We start from the raw sequence: 22245 nt of genomic DNA on the forward strand, positions 1-22245 counted from the left end.
TTACCTTAGTCTTCTGCATATTGATTTTCAAGGCTACCTTTGTACTTTTCCTGTCTAGGTCATCAATTATTATTTGCAGTTTATCCCCCGAATTACTTAGCAATGCAATGTCATCATAAAATTGCAGATTACTGAAGTATTCTCCATTGCATCCTTATTCCTGACTGCTCCCATTCCAAGTCTCTGTGAATAGTACTGGGGAGATCGTGTCTCCTTGCCTAACAACATTCTTTATAGGAATTGTATTTATTTATGCAGAACTATGGTTTCTGTGCAGCCATTATATATATATATATTCCAGTACTTTCACGTACGGCTCATCTACACCCTGATTTCGCGTCGCAAACTGTATCGGATAATATTTCTGGTCTTTGTATATTGGTGCTGCGCACTATTGCCCCTCACGTCAACAGTGACGACCTTCTAAACTTTCCACTTTAAACATTTTCTGTCATTCTGACTCATTTAGCACATTTCTGAAGTACGCATAGGGCGCCACTTTCTATAAATTCGCAGCATTGGTTGGTTGTAAAAACTTTACTGAAGCCACTCAAGTGGCTCTGTGATGGTGCGGAAGGGGCAAGGGGATTCGCAGCATGTCTTGTACAATGTCATATGAATGTTTATTGCAGCGACACCATGCGGATGCGATAAAAGCTCGGAGTCCAAAAACGAAATCAATATAGCTTCATTCCTCCACGGCTGGTGGTGCTAAACTTGGAGGGAGACCCAACGGAGGTCACGAGCAGCAACAAACCAGCCCCTCCTCCCAGACTGGCGGGTCTGACAGCTGATCGCTTATAACATGACGTTGCCACCAATAACCGGGGTGCTCATTGCCTCCGAAGGACAGAAAGCAAAATGCGCCGGCTGTTACCATGCGCCTTCTGAGGCACTGCCAGTAAATCGAACAAACTAAATAGTATCCGCTAACCCCGGCTGCTATTTCTTTCTTCCTAAAATATAGCAGTAAGGGGCTGGGGATTTGTGGTATTGCCATAGTGCCATTTTGCCGTTGCGTGTCTCGCTCGCGATGTAAGGGGCAATCAACTCGGCGCGCGAGCGGGCATCCCTCCTGCCTGCTGGCGTAATGCACGTTGGATGGTGACAAGTGTCGGTCGACTGTCGCCAAGGCACGGATGAGTGGCTGCTCCGTTAAGCATAGGCCGTCCGTCGCCACGCGAGAGAGGGCGGGGGTGCGGAGAGGGTGCTGCTGGAGCCCAGCGACGATTTCTTGTGACTACGGGTGGCGTCGCCGGTGTCAGCGCCGGAGCGCGGTGACCTGAGCCCGGGGCGCCGGGAACTTCTAATCCCGGGGCCTGATTGCACGGTTTTACGGCGCGCATTCAGCGTCAGCCGGGGGCTAAGCCACGGCGGCGCGAGGTCTTTCCCCGGAGGCCTCCCAGCAAACACCTCGAGACGTCGAAAGCCGCACTAAAGCAAAGCGGACAGCGGCACAGAGCTCTCTGAGAAGTCATCCATCAATTGGAAACAGCGCCGAAGCGCGCTCCCCGTCGCTCGCTCTTCCCGCCGGCGACGCCGGTCGGTGGAAGCCCCGGGGCAAAAACAAGGCGTCCCCCTGACGGCGAGACTTATAAATCACGGTCCGCGGCTCCCCTCCCTCGCCGCTCGTCGCACCGCTTCTGTTGCGTGCGGTCCAGGGCGCGGGCTCCGCGGCCGACCCTGGCCGTCGGGGGAGACCGCCGCTCGGACATCGAGCTCGGGGGCGGAAAGCAGGGGGAAAAGGAGCAAAGGGGGGGGGGGGGGGGGGGGGGGGCGTAGGGAGTCGGCTACTGCCGCTGGCAAAATGACACGCCGCACTGACGTGTGCAGGATACGCTATCCTCGGCTGGCTCTCACATTTCAGCCCGCACGATTGCATCCATTATCAGTTAACGCCGCCACACCTTCCCCGTTCTTTTCAGCGCGTTTTGAACGATGTTCTCGTCGGCGACCACGTGAAAAATAAAAAAAAGACGATTTATGCTGCGATCTCTGGCGCAACGCTCACCCGCGCGCTGAGACAAGAGTGTTAAAACGAGGGCCCATCACGCGTGACAGCGACCTTGGCGTGTTTTTATTTGGAAAGAAGAAAACAAAGTATGTATGAAACAGGGTTGAATCATGTGCGCCCCTCTGTTGCCACGCCTGTGCGCGTGCTGACTTCTTGTTGTACTCGATTATAGCAAAGATGGATTTGACGCTCGGAACGTCCGCAACAAGCAGCGAAAGGCCCAGACACCGTCACCTCTTGCGAAGCTGCTGACGGGTGCCTGATTACGGCGGGTGCAGCGATACAGAACGGTTGGCATTAATCCGGTTGTCATCTTGGCGGACGGTTCGCGCTCGTCGATGATCGCTGATCGCATCAGAAACGTCGCCGATGTGGACACAGCCAGTTGTCGACCTTGGTAATAGACAAGTGACCCCTCGCGTCCATGCCTCGTGTCGTTTCCGATCGGCAGGCACCCGGAAACTGCGTGTGTGCGAGGGCAAGTGACCGCAGCCTCGAGGCGTCCGTCGGAACGTCCGTGCGCCTCAGACAGATGAGCCGGCCAAACGGGGTGCGGACTCGACGCGTAGACGGCGCGGGATGCGGCGCGCGCACTGCTCGAGAAGGGCTATCCGTCACCAGGGCGCCGCGGCGTCGCGCAACAAAGGCGCACATCGTCACCTAGATGTCCGCCTTCCAATTCCCGGCCGCTCGTGACAATCGAAGAAAGACAGCGCGCGCTCTGACTGCCCCGGAATGCTCGGGCACCCGATTGCCTCGTCTTCGCTCGTCCATCAGTGCCTGAAGGTCGAACGCTAAACCAATCCTGCCACCTCTGGGCAAGTGTCGCCCACTCGGTACAGTGAGAGAACCTGTTCTGAAACCGAATCGGGCGCCTTAACCAGCCGTTCCGCGCGCCGTGTTCACCGTGCGGCCCATTTATTTTCCAACGTAAGTACATTAGGTGTGACAGCGCACAAGGTAAAACACCGGCTCTAAAGTGCGAACATTGCCTTTGAGCCTTACAGCATAACCTTAACCATGCTTACAGATCCGGGATCATGGAAAAGACCACAGGCGCTATAACGAATGCATGAAGAGTAAATTCTGTAGAAAGAACAAACGAGGAAATAAAGACGACATGAATGATTCGACCTAGTAAACCTCCTTTTCGGCTACAGTGCCACCACACTAAGCAGCAGATGTGCTTGATGTCAGAAAACCTTGCAAAGGATCTGGATATACTGCAAACACTCATGATCTCGTATAGTTATACCGCTTTTTCAGGCGTGACAGAGCCAGCGATACTACTGTGCTATCTTCGTGAGACAAACAACTATTGAGTAATAAACGTAAATGACAGATCTCCAATGCGCCAATTGGAAGAGATAATTTTAAACTGATCGTTTGAAGCTCTTACGGCCATAATAATGGTTAAGGCATAGGAGTAACGATTCATTCGTCTAGATCACTTGGTTTGTATAGTGTCTTGACCTGCTTTATGCACCATTCCAGATACTCAGAAATGAGGGTAATTATAGAACCTACAGGTTACGTCACAACTTATCAACGACTTAGCAGTCACGGGCATGATGGCCCGTGGCTAGCCATGGTGCCTGCTCTTATGCTTCCGCTTAAGAATAGCTTCATTTTTGCACCATAAGAGAGTGAGAGGCTGTTCATTGCTCTGTGCACTGAGCATGGAACGCCTGCTCAAGAAGAACTTGGAAATTGCAATTAGACACAACCCACCTGTCTACTTCAACTATGAATTATGTAAATCGAGATAGGGCAAAGGAGGTACTTCCGTTTTTCGGGCTTCCTGCAGTGCAGCAAGGTGCTGTAAAAGATTGGTTTATGGTTTGGTTTATGGGGTTTACGTTTCAAAGCGACTTCGGCTACGAGAGACATCGTAGTAGAGGGCTCCGGAAATTTAGACCACCCGTGTTCTTTAACGGTTCTTTAACGTGCACTGCCATCGCACAATACACGGGAGCATTGCTGTTCGCCTCCATCGAAAAGCGGCCTCCGCAGTCGGGATTCGATACCACGCCCTTCGGCACAGTAGTCAAGCGTCGTAACCACTGCACCACCGCGGCGGGGCTGTTGTACAAAAAGTAATCGCCAAAGGACCATCATTTCAATGGGTGAAATGCATTATACGGTTACATTTAAACTTTCCTGTAACCGGTACCCCGCTTACGGTCTCCCTCGCCTGCCCATTTTTGTCTGTCCCTCTGTCAGCACAGGTACACATACGTTCACCTGTGCAAGCGTGAGGGTACCCCTGCTCCCAATATATGTATGCCCTGTGCACACGGGCAGATTTGGGCGCGTCTTCAAAGGTATATGACGCGACAGGTTTAAGGCTTCCGTCCGCGACTACCCTTGCAGATCCTTGTTCCCATACATGCACTTTGCAACTCGTTTATTCACTCTCACCTTAACTATTGCCTCTGTTTTATGTCACATATACTATGAGCGTACATTAGCAATCATGTCGCATGAGAAGTACCTACCATAAACAAAAGCATACGCTTTAACCACGCAATTCAAACGTGTCTGCACGGCCTAGTATTCGTGTTCCTGGCTCGGGATTCCTGTCTGACCTTCCCATCCCTGAGGAGATGCCAGAGTTGGCAGTCAACTCGGCCATGTCACGTGACCACACACCCCGCCGATCAGGCAATGCCCATCCATGTCACCTGCCAACTGCAACCTGCATTAGGTATGCTCGTGAGTTTCCGGTCACTGCGGATGCAACGCCTGCATCGAATTTTGTAGAGAACCAAATCTTCAGTGCTGTCGTGCTAAAATGCGATTTTAGTTGCATTCTCCCTTAGTGAACTATTCTCAAGTCTCGAGGGATGACCGAGATGCGGTTTTCTATTACATCAAACTTTTCCACATTTTTTGTCTTGTTCGCGAAATAATGCTCAACGCTGCCAGAAAACACTTGTACTGTCAGATACAAAAAAATTATGGGACTGCGTTTAAGTCCACTTAAGAAAGGAAAAGGCTAAAGGCTCACCAACTACCACTATCATCAACTCTCAGTAAGCACATCCATCGTCATCGCCACTGTCAACTTCATCACTATCACTAACTACTATCCCTATCCTCAACCATATCATCATCATCGTCATCAGCAGCAGCAGCATCACGTCTCTCATAGCCTGAGTCGCTTGGGATGTTAAACCCCATAGACCAAACCATAATCGCCATCATCCTCAACAACACTCACTATTATCATCATCATCACTATCCCTTAGTTTTGTTATCATTATCACCATTATCACTAAATGTTTTACTGTCACTATCACTGTCGTTATCAGCAGCTATCATCGCTTATATTAATGACATTAATGTACACACATCACTATCTATCTTTAATACTAACTATATGATGATTCACAGTTTGTGCTGACATTCGGCCGACGCTTCTGTCTACACCACTTATGAGCCAAGAAAGGCTTTCGCCTTAATATAGTAAGCAGCGTGTTAATGCATTAGGCGATCAATACGTGGTGATAAGGACCCAGGCGTACTGAAAAGTAGCTGAATTTGCGCGGTGGCGCTACTGGTCGTTGCAGCACGCCTCGGCGCGTGCTGCCTTACCGTCCAGCGGGCAGTCTTCGGGCGACGAGTCCTCCGGGGAGCGCTCGGCTTCCTCCGGCCTGCTATCCACTTGCATTGCCTGGCAGCGGCTCTGGTCTGACGGCTCCAATTCGCCCGGGTCCTCGTCGGCTGCAACGTGTAGAGGGAAGACACGTTAGGTTGCTTCTTTTCAAAGAAAAAACGCTCTGCGTGATACCTTGGCAATTAAATCGGGTAGTTTCTCCGGAAACTGCAGCAGCCGCAGCTCAGCTATCTTGCTTTGCCCTGGATTGACAGTTAAAGGTGTGGCCTACATTCAGTTTCGTTTTGTCTTCACGTGTGTGCTGTCCTGTGAATTACATTTAGGGCGCTGCGTTACACGCAGAAAGCTGCACCATGCTGTTGATTGCCCACCTGCACCAAGAGGAACCAATGAGGATGTGCAAACACTCCAAGAAGTCCATGGGACTGGTATTACGGCCGTTGATGTGTAAAATCTTTGTGATTTCTGCATATGCTCTCTGTATGATACCTCCTCTTGCACATGATGCGGACATGCAGATGAGTGTTTATAATGGAATAATAGTGCACTAGAGGTAAATTGGCATGCGGGCTGCACTGAGAAAATTTCATCCCTCTCGGCCCAGGAGCCGGAAAACAACAAACAGTATGTATAGAAACACCAACTAAGATCAATACAAAAACATTGAGCATCACAGAAATGAATAATTATGTACCAAACGCACAGAATACGGGAGTCGCCGGTATGCTGGCGTCGTCAGTGCATGTCACGTTAAAAATCTCAAAGTGGTTAAAATTAGACCGTAGCTCTCCACTACAGCACCTCTTTCCCTCTTCTTCTGTTTGTCCCTTCGTCATATGTTCCTGTATGACGCAGGTGACGTGTCCACCGAGATGTGGGACAGTTACTGCGCACTTTAGTTTTACGAAAACTAATTTTTCGATCACACTATAGATGAATATACTGAGGCGGGCATCTGCGTAAAACTAGAACTTTCTGAGACAGCCCACACATTCCGGCTATCCTCCCTCAGTCTTTCTTATATGTCTCTGCTGGAAACCCCCCATGTACGTGGGCGAGTCAGCTCTCTCCCTCCATTGCCTCGTGGCCTCTCTCCAAATATGCCATGAAAACCTTCGTTAAGCGCGTCAGAGGTATCCTCGCTTCCTAACACCGACAGTGCGAAATGAATTTTGTCCCGAAATTGCTCCAAGGGAGAGTGAACGCTAGGGAACCTTTTTCTGGCGTGAAGTATTGCGAAATTTTGCTCTCAATAAGGTCGTTTCTACGACTAACTCTGGCTATCTTGACATTAGTCGGGCATCAAAGAAAAAATAAAGCATTTGACGAGACCACGGGATCGTGGACAACTTCCGCCCTCGATTCAAACTCGAGACGCCCATACCAAAAAAGTGCACCGTGGTCACCATTAGTAATCGAACAGAGGTAAGAGATTTGTGAATAACTCTTTCGTCACCAAGCTACTATGATTCGATCACCGGTGATCGAAAAACTTAGAAGTTCAAAATGCGCGCCCCCTGCGCCGTAACGGACATAGTGAGGCGTCTAGTTTGTACTTCAGGTAGTGTATTTTTTTTTGTTTTCGGCGTGTATTGTATTTTTTCGCCAGGTGGCTATTTTACAAACGTCTTTGAAGTTCAGGTTGCGGCGTGGAAGGCTTCCAACATGCCATAGTTCTCGCTCGCTCGCTCGCTCGCACGCACGCACGCACGCACGCACGCACGCACGCACGCGCACACACACACACACACACACACACACACACACACACACACACACACACACACACACACACACACACACACACACACACACACACACACACACACACACACACACACACACACACACACACACACACACACACACACACACACACACACACACACACACACACACACACACACACACACACACACACACACACACACACACACACACACACACACACACACACACACACACACACACACACACACACACACACACACACACACACACACACACACACACACACACACACACACACACACACACACACACACACACACACACACACACACACACACACACACACTGTTTCGGGCGAATTTGTTGCACCCGGAGCAGAGTTGTTGAATGCTATTAGCAGCACAGCAGAGGCTCAGAAGAGTATGTTGCTTCCTCGGATTTTGATTGAAATAATTAAACTCAGGAACAACAACCCGGAACGTTGGCCGCTGCGCGCGCGTGCGTTTGGGTTTCTGCCTATCATTTGTCTGTTCTTCCTCGGAGATCGCTCACTCGATGAAAATATGTCATGACTGACATTTTTGTCATCTGTAGTAACTCGACAACAATTGGGGAGACGTCCTTTTGCCATCACAAAGAAGGATTTTATTTTGGCCGAGTATAACTCCGTGCATCGACCTTAGATTGGCACTCCGTAGCAAGCTTTCTGGCTGCTACGGAGCGTCAGTATAAGGCTTGCCAAAGCAGCCGAATTCATCAAACTGTTATTCTCCGCAGTAGCTCTAAATTCCACATGCCCAAACACCAACAAGTATGCATTTAGTCACCGAACCAAAATTTCGACTGCTCCTTATTCGGATATGCTCGAAGAGTCGGTCTTTTTCGCGGCACCACGATATGCCTCTTAAAGCTAAGGTATATGAGCACCTGAAATTTCGGAAGCATTGTGATTGCTCGATTTTTCGGACTTTATTCGCCCCGCCGCTTTCCTGGACGCTGCACCGCAGGAAGGTCGTTACTATGCGGTGAAGCATCCACAAAACGCGACGGTTCAGCGAACAACCCGCAGTGGCACGTCCACTTTCGCGTCTGTATAGTACATCGTCGAAGCTATCGCGTTCGTCCGCGACGTGTCGGTGGCAGTAGAGCCATTGAATTCTTTCTAAATAGGATTTTGGTTTTGGTAAACGAAAAGCTCTGCGTTTTTTACATTATTTCATGACGTTTTGTTTCTAATTTTCATATCCAGAGTTCGTCACAAATGTCACAAAAAGGGCTATACTTTTTGTTTCTGTAATTTTTTCCGGCGTTCTCAAAACCGGTCTAAGAGAAACGGAAAATGGTTTAAATTACTCTTATTAAACTATACTTAAGCGAAAAAAATGTGCTTTTAATTTGTCTTCTTTGGCGAGCAAAGTTTATTTTAAATCGAAGGCTGAAATTAGCCTGTTTTAGGTAGTATCAATAAAGAATTTCTTCCTCAAAACACATGTTATGATTTTAAGAACTTGAACAAAACGCTGCGGGCTAGTTGGTTCATTGCAAGGGGGAACAGTGCAAGTTACACATGGGCAAAAAAGGGAGGACGAGACACACACAGCGCTGTGTATGTCTCGTCATCCCCTTTTTGTCCATGTGTGTAACTTGCGCTGTTCCTCCTTGCAATGATTTTAAGATTTTGCTGCCAAGTTTCAAGAAAGATTTAAAAATATTTTATGTTGTAGAATTTATTTATTTTCTAATTTATTCACGAGTTATTATCTTCTAAATTCAAAATTGTTATTCCCATCCAACTAACTTTCTGCTTCCCGAATTTTGTTTTCAATTTTCTCGCTGAGTATTTGCGAATTAAGAAATTGTTTTGGAATGTCCATTGTATTTCCATCATTGGTATGTATTTTACCTATATTTATCTCGTAAAATTTACAAAATATTTTCTCGGAAACCTATGAAAAACAGCCATTTTTTTTACCCTGGTAAAAAAAAATAGAGTTAAAAAATATCTATCGATGCGTCGCAGTTCGCTTGCCAAAAGTGACCGAGGGTGACAACGCCTGCAGTTTGGATTCTGGCTTATAATTTCTAGTTTAGTATCCGCTTCGGCAGTCGATGCTTATTGCGACGTCGTGTCTCATCTTTCAATCTTATGGCTCAGCCGGAGCCAGTTTGCAGGCCTGTGCATCTTCTTTCCCTTCTTCTTTAGCATCGTTTGCACAGTCTGTCATTATAACGCCGTAACCTATTTATACAGGCCCACTTCAATTTGTCACTAATGCTCTTTTATAATGGACGGAAATGTCAGTACCTCGTCTTTGTATCGTTTAGCCCCCATAAGAAGTACGGACAGGAAAAAAAAAAAGAATTCTGGAAGCAGGTGCGCCTCGGGGTAACGCGTACATGCAAGCGAAATAGAATCGCACTGGTCCTTTTTTCCCGCTGAGATCTGCGTGACGAGACACGTAAAGTTTTCAAAAGCGGACATTGCATGAAGAGAACTTGAAAAATCGTATAGTAGTATTCCCACTTCTATTCGGCACTTTCAGGTCAGTGCTGAAAGCGAGAATGTCGCATGAATGAGGATTACGGAACAAGTTTTTCCGATTACGATTGGTCATTGACAATTCAACTTACGCAGATGGCTTGTTTCACTCCACGTGTCCTTACTCGTTCCTCACTGCAGTAAGTAGGCAGGTACTTCCGGAACCCAATCATATTCGCCACGAGATCGACCCAGAGGTTGCGCCACCATCGCTCCGACAGTGGGGATCGGCCGCCGCGGCGGCGCTCGCAGAAACGCACGCGGCGTATGTCTGCTTCCGAGTTTACGGCTGGTTTGTTGGCGATGAAAATGCGCCTTATGCAATGCATTAGCGATTTACTGTTTAGAGTGTTTCAATATTGCAGAAAAAAAATTCGCCAATGCAGCAAAGAAAAAGGATGCGCGGATTTTAGGACAACAAGGCACGCAACCACCTGTCTTTTAGATTTACTGGCATCGCTTTGCACGCTTTTTGCGTTGTACGGCGCTCACAGGCCTGGTACTTGGACCTGAACATGACATATCTTATCGCCTTTTCAACAGCGTGTGCGTGTCTTATACGAGTGAGACAGGCGAATTTAGTGTCAAGCTCATGGTGGTACAAGGTTCCTGCCCTGACCTGCAGTACTTTAGAATGAATCGAGGCAGTCTGGTTCATTATAGTATATCGTACTTGACTCGAGGACTAAGCGGGTTAAATGTATCACTGACAGCGTATACTGCCCGGCGGTTGCCATAGACTGAGTGGACATCAACTCTGGCTAGACAACCAGGCACAAGTATCCCCCAAAAATGAGATTACGCCGACACTGTACATGAAACCTCGCCGCACACGAGAGCTGACTGTTCACGTGCAAAGTGGTGAGTGGAGTGAGTTTGCCGAGCTCACGACAAGGTGGATGCTTCCTGCGGCAGACAATCTGGTGTTGCACTGTGAAATGACTTTAAATGATTTCCTGAAACTGATGGAAGTATAAAGAATCTCTGGTATGTGTGACGATTATAAATGGTAAATTAGTAGTGTAATTTTTTTTTAATGACAATGAATTTCACCATGTGACGGAACTTTTACACACTTGATAAAATTTAGGTCTATCAGTGATTAATTTTCAGTAACGTTAAAGGGCAAGTTACGAATCAGTAGCTGCGAAGACATCGTAAAAACTGCGCTTGGTCGCTGTCATGTTCTGGCAAGGAATTTTGAAGGCTGAAGATTTCTTTATCACTCTAATTATTGTTTAGCAATGACTTGGGGCGGTTCTGTCGTTTACTTCCGCGCCGGGTATAAAACTACCCTGAAAGAAATAGAGTTCATCTTATCATGTGACTATAAATATGTATTTATTCCTGAACTAAATACCGATGGCTAAGCCCGTATGAAGCTATTTTACTCCCCTTGCCAGAAACAACCAGTTTGCTTGAAAGCACTGATAAAAAGGAGTTCTAATGATTCTATTGGGCTACCAGTGTACTTTGATCTATGTGTATTATGTAATATTTAGTGTAACAGGTGCTGCGAATATTTGTTTCTCAAACGTTCGAGCATTTCTGTAAAGCGAAATGTGGTCATTATCACAGTCACAATGTGCAGATTCCTTCAACAAGAAAAAAAAAAAGGAAGAAATGAACTGCATATATGGGTTTAACCCTCCATGCGACGTCGGCTATATGACGGATGATGCAGGGGCGGGCCTCTGTGTCGTTGACCACGTGGAATTGTTTAACGTGCAGTCAAATCCCTAAGCCGAGGAGCGAATTTCGAAACGGCCGGGATCGAAACTTCGTTCTCGAAATCAGCAGTCGAACGCCCTACCACTGAGACACTGCGGCAGAAGGAAGTTTAACAGCGAAAAAAAAAAAGAAAGAAAAAGAAAGGGTTCTCAGACAACTCTATCGTGGATACAGAAGGCAGAAGGCACAGAGTGGCTTGTTCAAACTGGACCTTGCTATGCAGCAGTCTGCGGTCGCATGTTTCAGTAGTTGTGGCATTACAGACATAAACAGGAATATATACGATTTTTGAGCGTTTGTATTAAGTTGTATTGACGGCAGCAACCTGTTTTGCTTTGACACGGCGCCTACCGACAGCAGCACTTCGTTTGAGGCACCGCTTGTCAAATAATCTCGAGCGCCGAAGACCTCGACTGATGATGCCCTTTCCAGGGAGACATACTCGATATGGACAAGTATTTTAAGCAAAAGGTAAGCAAAAGCTCACAGAAACCGCGAAACAAACAAAAAACACTCTTGTACACGCCGCCAGCGCGCACGTAAATCACTGCGGGCTGGCACGCGACGCGAACACGCATCCACACTGGGTAGGGTTCGCCGCTGTGCCGCTAGGTGGTGACTCTGCTCGATCTTGAGGCCAATAGCTCACCTTCTGCTAGTGAATGAAGGACCAGCTACGTCCTTGTTCAATTTATTTCTTGCTATATAAACAAACTCCAGTTCTGGAGAGTCCATGGCCGCCTGATGATTCTGGTTCCAAAGAAAGTTCCGCTAATATTCTGCGGCTACAGCTTCTTCTACAAATACTTTTTTTATTTGCCATTCTTCGCAGGATGGTGATAGAATTTCAGTAATGACCTCCGCCGCGTCGGCCAAATGAAGAAGCGTTTGTTTTGAGTGCAGGGGGTAGTGCTTTTGACAGCGAAAAAAAAAAGAAAAAGAAACGGTCACTGGCTTGGGTAGGCGCACTTCTCGTCCTGTTGCTAGGTTTTGCTAGCTCGGAATGGCAAAAAGGGGTCAAGCGGTTCCATTTCATAGTTTTAAATTGTTGACTTCAGTATGTGTCTCATCTGCAACGGGCTAATTTACCTGCGAATGCTAAATTAGACACCAGCGTATAGTCCATGCTGGAGTTGTGAACGAAATGCACATTCGCACGGCCCACAAGGACGCCATAGCGGTCGCACCGGCTCGCATGCAGGAGCGATTGACCCGAGGGACAGTGACAGGACGGCGCGTGCAGAGAGGCGCAGGTGCCGCAACCCGAGCAGCTGCGAGCGTCGGTCACTCTCTTCCCACACAGCCGCAGAGATGGACACCTGGCCTCCTGAGAGAAGCCGCGGAGCAGCCGCCGACTTAACCCAAACCTATCAGTATTTCCAATTTCCCGTGGGGGGTTTTCCCAAGTCCGGCCTCAAGGTAGGCGCGGAAGAACAATCCAGCGAGTTCTCGGCCATTCCGCTGCCGACGCAATCGGTCTCTGGGAGCACGATTCCGGGCCGCCGCCTCATTTTTGGCGGGCGCGCGTTGCTGCTCCTCGGCGGCGGTGCGCCCTTTGGGCCCCAGGGGAACGCGGCCAGCAGGCGGCCGCCGCGTGTCCTTGCGTGCTCGGATATGGCGGCGCGAATTTCCCTAGCGTGGCATTTTTAAGCGGCCTGCTCGGAAATGACCCCGGCGGCCTGCGCGGCGGCGGCCGGCCCCGGGGGCCCCGTTAGGCGGACCGAAGTAACGACCCCTGCGGGCCCCGGTTCGCGCACTGGCCCTACGGCCCCCTCGGGGTCCTGGCTCAATTGGCACCCAGCGTTGGTCGATAGGGGCCCCATGGGTGGGGCAGCGCATCATTTCTCCCTGGGCCCGCCGGCACGCACGATTCCCTGACGCCTTTTAAATCTAATAAAGGCCAGAGGAATCTGCACGCGTCGGATGCACCACTGCCGGGTCATTTCTCATTACGCGGAGCTCGTTAAAGTCGGCCCCGCCGGCACCGTGGCCGAGGAACGTCTCCGAGCCGAAACAGATCAAACCCCGCACGAAGGCCGGCCGCCCACGCAACCATGGGGCCGTACTTGTTCCCGAGGACTGCCATCAGACGGCGAATAGGCCACACCTCTCTTCGCTTCAAGCTCCTTCTCAGAAAATGCGATTTAGGCCTTGCCAGTGACACTGAAGCTCATTTAGCTGCGCAGATTTCAAATGCCCGATCGTGTACATCACACCGCATCGTCATGCACCGTCAAGAATCCTCCGAGGTGAAAAATAACGGCCGGGCTGTTATATGATGCGTTCATTGAGTGGCAATTGCTGATGCAGCTCACTAAAACTCACTTCCGGCTCTTGTCAGTTCTGCGCGCTGCCCGTTTTGCCCGCGAATCTTTGCTGCGTTAAGTTTCAGTTATATTTACATCATCTCAGCTTTCTCTCTAATCCACTTTTTTTTTTTTCTCGGCTCTAAAGTTATTCATATCATTTCTTTTTTAATTCACTCGCGCATTTTATTTTTTTTTTTTTGGCCGAGCATATATGCTTTTTAATATTTTCAAGTTTTGGGCACAGAAAATGTGCAATGGAAAGATACACTAGCTATGCACTTTTTTTTTTTTTTCAGGATATGAACAAACTGGTTCACATGCGACAACCAAGGGTCATATGTGCATGCACATATAACTGTTCTTTTTCCCCCGCATCCTTGTTGCTCATTTTCTGGTCTGCGGTCGCTATTTGGAGAATACATATACGTATGTGCCCCTTGATAACCTTTATAACGCAGCTTCTTTGATTTTTTTACTGCGAGTGCTTATGCATTGAAAGGGCTAACAACGTGAAGAGCGCTTTGAAAGACAACCGACTCGTTACAGTCAGCTTTTGATTTAATATTAATACAAGAAGTGATGGCGACATATTAAAGTGGGATAGCTACAGGAAATGCACCATTTGTTAGTTATCACCTAATGAAGTTGTAAAACACGTCAATACATTCTCTAAAATAATCGGAGCGCCACACCAATGCACGACTTTTCAATTCAAAACCGGTAATGAAATGTTGTTCAGCGCCGGCCTGTCTGTGATATGCTTGGTGTTTCAAATTATTCAATACAGATTTGTCTTTCCGAAAGTCCCTCAGAATACTTCAGTGCACTTTGTACAGGTTGATTACACGGTGTGGCGACATTATTTGCGTAACCGTAGACATTTGACTAAAAATATCTAACCTTTATTCTCTGGAATCGAGGGCTGTTGAAAGCCGTCAAAACCTATTAAAAGCTAGCCTAGTTTTCAAAATTTTATTATCAAACACTGCAGTTCGCGGTATGCAATTAAAAAAAAAAAAACATATGAACTTGGGAGCAGCTCCGCCTTAAGGAGCCATAAAAAGATATTTACTAAAGCTAGAAAAAACGCACGAGCAACAGGTATTCCATTAGTTTTCTCCGCAACCCGATAGTTCTTAAGCTCGCTTCACTAACACCGATTATGTCGACAACCGAAAATGACGCTCCTCCTCTCCCCCTCAACTAAGCGCACGCGGGCGTGCAAGAAAAAAAAAATGTAGCTAGTCGGCGACGGTGCCCCACCACGCCCCGTCCTAACCCCGTCCCATTCGCGTCACTTGGGAGCGTCCAGTGAGTGGACGCACCCAGAAAGCCGAGTTGACGTGAGCGGGAAGGGGGCGCGGGAGAGGTGCCGCCCCAAACGGTTGCCAGCAGGAGCACTTTTTGAGCACAAGCTGCAGGGGTACAAGCTCAGGAATCAGCTGCCTATCCTGCTTTGAGCTTTAAGGCCGAGAGTAGTCAAATCGATGTTGCTCCTTTCCTTTCCCATAAACCACCTTGCAAATTCTAAATTGGTTTATTGTACTACTGGAAAGGTGCACTATTTGTCACACTTCTGGGTGGACACATCAAACGCGCCGTAAGGGAAGGGAAGAAAGCGGGAGTGAAATAAGAAAGAAGTGCCGTAATGGGGGCGGCGGAACGAGTTCGACAACCTGGGTGTCCTTAAAATGCTCGGACATGGCACAGCACGCAGACGCCTTTGCGTTTCGCCTCCTCCGAGATGCGGCCGTCTCGGTCGGGTTCGAATCAGGGTAAGCCGAAAAAATCTTGAACATGAAGTGGAGTATATCATTCGATAGCTACTGGCGAGAGGAAGCGTATTCTGATAGTTTAGTCAAATAATTAGATACACTAATCAGTACAATTAATTGGCATTCAGATATGGCACATCGTTGGATATCGTTGCATCAGGCCGTTTTAGTTAAACCTTAGATTAGGCATTGCCAAACCACACAAAACAGAGCTTACTATCTATCAATACGAACGAAACGCGACTGTATTGAACACCGCCAATTCAAAAAAGAAAATATTGCTAAATTATAGGCTCTATGCAGAGCTTTTCAATTTGACTCGAATACTTACAAGGACCACCTGCACAAATTTCTTGCATTAGAATATTACCGCAATTAACGTTTCAGGGGCCTTTCAGTTAGAAGCTCGATAGCGCTAATGGATCTTGCCATCGCCTCCATTTTTTCCTGTTTGTCAGTCGCTATCGCATGCTTATCATGCGACTGACTCAGACAATGACTTGATTTAGTTCGTGTATTCATTGCTTTCTACTTTTTTTATTCGCAACAGCACTTGCTTTTGATGGCGACGCCTCTTTTTACCTAATTGCAAACTTGTAATTAATTACAGTTAGCATCACTATATTGTCACACCCGCAACGTGACCACGGAGACCTTCTGGCAGGTTCACACAGCGACGCAGGCGCGACAAGACCAGGTTCAACGGAACGCGCACACTTCGATTTCCTCTTCCTTCTCCCTTTTCCTGGCTCTCCGTGACACTTCTTCATCTACGTAACAATATATCGTCAAGACACCCTATTAAGTCAAAGACCGTAACGCACTCACTAGGTCCCCTTCTAAGACGTCAAGACAAAAGAGCCTTCGTGGCCTATATGTTCGTAGGGCAACCGAAGTACCTGGTTTCGACTCCGAATAGCCGCCTTTATTAACTCCAATTTATTTTTAGATATTATTGTTTGTCTATATTGCCCCGAGCCTCTTCGCCGATTTTAGCTTCGTTTCTCAATCGTCCTCGCTGTTTTCAAGGTTCCTCGGGCGCAGACACAACTGGGTTTTCTGCGACAGGGGGCCCTTACGCTAGCAAGTAAAAAATGGTTTTGGAAGCTCTTCAATTTGGTTTTGCACGCTCGAATGGAACACGTAGTTTACGTCCTCTATAGTACAGAAGACGTTTGCGTGGTTCCCCTGGCGATACCACGAGCAGAGCTGCCATTTTACCTATGTAAATTGCGGTAGAGCCAACTTAGCGTGCTCTCAAACGCGCATTTTTCACGTTACATATTGCGAATGCTTATTCCCAAATTTATCAGCTGGAGTCATGTTAATAAAGATGAAGTTAGCGCTGACACTTGGATGAAGACAGAAAAAAGAAAACGCACACGACGATTGACAAGCGCTACTACCCAATCGTAAATCGTCGCGTGTGTTTTCTTTCTTCTGTCTTTGCCCAAGTGTCAGCACTAACTTCATATTTATTATTCAGAACCAACTAGCCCGACAACACGCCAATATACGGGAATAGTCAGCCAATATACGCGATTAATATTTTTAAAAATAATTTTTTCACCATAAAGGTTCAGCGAGAAATTTTCGAAGAAAGCATGGTTGCGCAATTCAGGCGCTTGCTATAGTTACTGGGACTCTAATCCTCGCACCTCTCCCCACTCGTCTTCATTCTTCACTTACCCTCTGAAATGATCTCATGATCATTTTGTGGTATGCAATAGTTTCCCGTAGATCAGAGGAACGGAATATGCCGCGGGCAATGGGGACTAGTTGTTCATTCATTTGCACACTTGGTTCGTACCCGAGCACTGAGAAAAAAAAAAAAAAAAAAAGTTTCAGTTCAGAAAGGAGGCGTGCGAGCAACGGCTCAATACATGGCCAACGTTTTTGCGGTGTCTAAGGAAGGAAAACCCCAATGTCACTGTTTTATGTCCCAACATTCACAATACGACTCCCGAATGAATGCTAGTAAATTCACTCGGATATTATCTACCGAACAAGTTTGTTACTCTAAACAACCGAGCATAATTCATTTACACCGACAATGCTAACTTCCCGTTTGATTCGTGTGAGCTCGGTATAGACCGTTGCTTACGTTTAACATAGATCTATTTGCTTGCGGGAAAGCCTCAAAGGGCACCTTAAACAGTTTCTGGCGGATCAAGCTACCCAAACAATGTTTCCTCTCAAGAATTTTCCTGGTCGGTGCTCTAATAAGGGCATTCTAAGCCCGTTTAAAAACTGCCTCCCTCTCATACAGCCTGTCTGCGGTGCTGCGTTCCTCACACCTCGTCACCCGATGCTCTCTGGTCTTCGCTAACGTTCGTCTGAGAGAGGGCAAGCGCTGAACCTACCGATCACCAACCACTCAATGTCAAGCAAATACCCGCATGACTTAGATTGGACTGTATGCCGGAATCTCAGAACTTTACAGAATCCCATGGAGTGCCACAAGCTATGCACCGAGAACTTTCGAGTTGCTGAGGCGAACAGTGACCTTGCACATGATTCCACTCCACCGCCTAGGGAGCAGAGAGGGTGGTTCATTAGACGCCATGCGGGTCGCAGTGCAACGCTGCGGGATCGGAGTACGCGGTTGTGCGAGCAGACGTATTTCGTTCTACGGCCCATGTAAAGCGTCTTTCAAGTATACTCGCTTGTTTCCATCCGTAATATAGCTATTTTAAAATTTGTAACAAAGTGTTATAGATCAGAATATTTCTAAACAAAAGCAAATAGTACCTGGCTGCGTTCGGATAATTACTAAAACTATATCTGACGTCACTAGGGTAGACCCAATGACAAAGTTCGTGGAGGTGACGTCAGACTCAAACCTAAAAGTCTCACAGGCGACGGCGGCCGAAAACCCGCGGGGTGGTATCGTCCTATAACTGGTCGGGGAAAAAGTTGCTGAAACAAAATTGATTGTAAATTACAAAACTTACGCAGGGGTTTTAAGGACTCGAATCGCAACGACCTCCTCTACAAATTGAATGCACTGAACTAAAACCGGCTTCATGATTTATTTGATAATTATATGTCACTCATTTTCACGGCTGGCGCCACCTAAGAGCCACAGCTGTTAATGTCATCGTAGTACATCATGGGTGTCGAAAAAAAAAAAATCATTCTAATCTCTATAAAAAAGAAAAAGACTAAATGGCCACATTAGGATTTCTAGTAAGAGTTATCAGGCCCTCGGCAATAAGAGGGCGGCCTTATCACACGCATGCACGAGTAGTTTTACACTTTTTACCGTAGGTATAAAGTGGCGCGCTGATTAAGTGTTAGTACAGTTGTGGACGGACTTGAGAAAAATTGAAGGTCTTAGATTTCATGGAATTGTCTTTGAGCGAGCACTCACTACAGCGCAGAGGAAAGTACAGGCCTCAGAGCATACTTTTTGCCCCTCGGAAAAATACGCAAGAGCGCCCATTGGACTCTGCACTACGTCCATATAATATTCAGCCACGGACAAGCTGTCCAGAGCAAAGGCGGAAAATCAAATAACTCTATGGAAATACGCGGGGAGGCAGCTTTGGCAGGGAACACGAAAAGTCCAATTTTCACACGCGAACGACACAATTTACAGCATCACGTAGTGACAATTTCAAATGTCAAAACTTTTTCGCACCTCCGGCTTACAAGGGCATTATAATAAGCCCTGTCGTTTTTTCTCTGCGACAGGGACGTCTCGACAAGGGTCCCAATCTCCTTGGCAGCGAAAGCCTTCCTCGCATTTCTTTTGCTTTCCTTTTGTACTCGGCGCGTTCCTTTTCATGACATATTGAAGGCTGGGGTAGGCGGAAAGCGTGCGCGTCCTGACCGGCCACGGCGAAAGCGACGAGCGCCGGGAAGGGGACGAGGGGATAAAGGTCGCCTCGTAACGTCGGTCCCTGACGTAAGGGAAGTACAGTGCATAAATAATAACTGGCCGGTGAATTGAAAGCCAGAAGTGGACGTTCCCTTTCCAAACACTCCTCCGACGGCGCGGAGCTGTAAATAATAACCGTGGATGCATATTCACCACGACAGGAGCATGCAGCGTTCCTTTCTGCGCTCGGTCATTGTGGGGGATCCCGAGGCACCCTCCGCGTGCCGGACGCGCTCGACCCCAACCGCGCTCCAGGGACACTCGCCAGCGGACCCGAGGCTCAGCCGCTACGGATGTGGTCGCCACGTAAGACACGCGGCCCGGCGCCTCCTTTGTCCAGCCGCGCTGGGCAGCAAAAAAGATGAGGGGGAGGTACGGCTCTTCATGTTTCGCAATGCATGGGTCCCCAGCCGGTCCCTGCGGCGGTGTTGAGTGCACGCCTTCTTCACGCCGACTGCACCTTGTCCGAAGGAGCTCTCGGACACCGGACCGTCGGCAACAAGACAGTCGGCACGGAAAAACGAAGTCGGATTCAAGGCATCTGAAAGGCGGTGCTCACTTTAAGGTCACCGCGTCTCCCAGCGTAAAGCGGAAGGCGCAGGTGAAAGTAGGACCAATGCGAACAAGGAAGAGGCAATGGCAGAAAGTGAGGGACTGCAGCACCAATCTGCCCCGTCATCCCCGCTCCCACAGGAGGGGTGCGAGGAGAAAGGAGGCCGCTTCCCGAGTGCTGGGCAGCGTCCCCCCTCCCCCCCGGAGGCTGAGCCTTCCCACTTCCTGCGAGCACTTCTTTCCTGCCCCCATTGTGCGACCGCAGAGAAGTGTCGGAATTGTTGACAAGCCCGTAGGCCGGCAGAGGAAGCGACACCTCTTGCATCTGCAGTTCCGGTTACACTACGAACACATTTGTACGTCGCCGAGCCCCGGGTCTTGTGTTCATTCGTTCTAGTAAAGAGTAAAAAAAGGAGGGGAAGAAAGCAAGCGGGATGTCACTTTTTTTTTTTTTTTTTTTTTTTCATCTCCGTCCATACAGCGCCCCGGAAAAGGAATACGAGCACATAGCAATTTTACTTTTCCTTTCTGCCGCGCTTGACAGCCAACTTGGTGTCTCTTGCGTACGTTTAATGTAACCTGATACCTTACACGAATACAAAAGACACGTCCTGTTTGAACATAGCGAATGCTGTAAGCTTTCTCCCTCTCTTTCAGTCAGCCTCTGACTTCAGAGTGCGCGCTCAATGGAGAGATGTCAGATAGCAGTAGAAAGCGAAGGGAGTCATCAATGACCTTCCTCTCCTCGGTATAATAAAAAAGTGGGTTTTCATGAAGGGAAACAAGTAGGCAAGTGTTGCCACGTGGTGCTGACAGGCAGGAAGACTGACAAATAATTCTTAAGCGAACTGTACATTGGTCGTTCTTAGGCCAACAGAAAAGAAAGGAGAGCTTATTCAACAGCAGGCATTATGATATGTCCAATGCTCTTGTCTCGTTATTTTTAGCCTTCGTCCAGGTAATGCTTATTTTGTGCCTTTGCCTAAAATTGGCTGGGCCCGCTTGCACAAAACAATCTTAAGACTGTCTTAGCTAAGTCCAGTCTTAACTGGAGTCTAAAGAATAGGCCACTAGCATGGACGCTTAAGACTGGAGTCAAGACTGGGCTTCAGTCCTGACTTGAATAAGTCGCTTGTATGATTACGACTCTAGTGCTGTCTTGGTTAAGACACAAGGACGCCAGGTGTCTAAGTTGAGAAATTAGGGAAATACAGGGATGCGCTGGCACTGTCCTTGCTGTAAGATGTACACATTCCGTCAATTTTGCGTTGTGTAAAATCCGTGCCATTGCTTTTTGCGGCTTAAGATTGTGTTAAGAGGAAAAATGCCCCAAGTGGTTGCTGAGGCCGTTCTGGGAAGCCACTCTGGTGAGCATGAACCCGAAGCGTTCGACGTTCGGAACACGAGCCGTCTTAAATAAGCTTGGTCTTTCTAAAGACACCATTTAAGTCTGGAATTAGCTCGGACTTTATCGTGCAAGCCGGCCCTGGTCTTCTTGAGCTGTCAGCGGAGTCATACACAAAGGTCCGAATGCACGAAGCGATTTTCCCTTCCTATGCTCAGTTCATGATTCCTGTATCGCTCTCAAGACTGACGACTTGCGCCAAGAGGAGAAGCAAAAGAATGTATGTACAGCCTTCCGGATTATTGATAATGTTGCGCGAGCGCCGATTTCCCGATGCAGCGGCGCAGAAGCGAAGCAGAGAGAAAATCGGGAGTGGGAACGAGCATCCGCGCATCGCTCATGCTGCTGCAGAGAGCGTCGTGTGCTTGGCTGTACTGCTTCGTAAGAAGCAACCACCGCGAAGCAAGTGTTACCGTCGAGTTATGATAGCGTTGTGTTTGTGTTCCATCTGCTGCGTGTTTGGTGAAGAACTTTGAGTTATAGGTCAGTTCGCTCTCTCAATACCATGAAAACCGCAGCTATATGTTAGCGCAGTTGGTAGAGCGACTGCCCGGCATAGATGAAGGTCTCGGTTTCGAATCCGGCATTAGGAAGATATTTTCTTCAACAACTAAATTTTATATGATAGCCGTGCAGCTTTTCTCTGTAGCCATTAGGCTGGTGTTAAGTGAATGCTATTGAGTAATT

The 22245-nt window shown here is 48.0% G+C and overlaps 1 protein-coding gene across 1 annotated transcript in view; it reads right to left on the bottom strand.

Moving 5' to 3' along the window:
• The window catches only part of L (zinc finger protein Lobe), a 172723-nt gene that overhangs the window by 140188 nt on the left and 10290 nt on the right, over positions 1 to 22245 (bottom strand). The window contains exon 2 of the mRNA XM_084589930.1: positions 5612 to 5740. Within this exon, the coding sequence (XP_084446056.1) occupies positions 5612 to 5740 (129 nt within the window). The remainder of the gene's footprint in view (positions 1 to 5611; positions 5741 to 22245) is intronic.

This window comes from Amblyomma maculatum, chromosome 1 (assembly GCF_055883805.1).
Source record: "Amblyomma maculatum isolate TAMU_Amacu chromosome 1, ASM5588380v1, whole genome shotgun sequence".
Lineage (NCBI taxonomy): Eukaryota > Metazoa > Arthropoda > Arachnida > Ixodida > Ixodidae > Amblyomma > Amblyomma maculatum.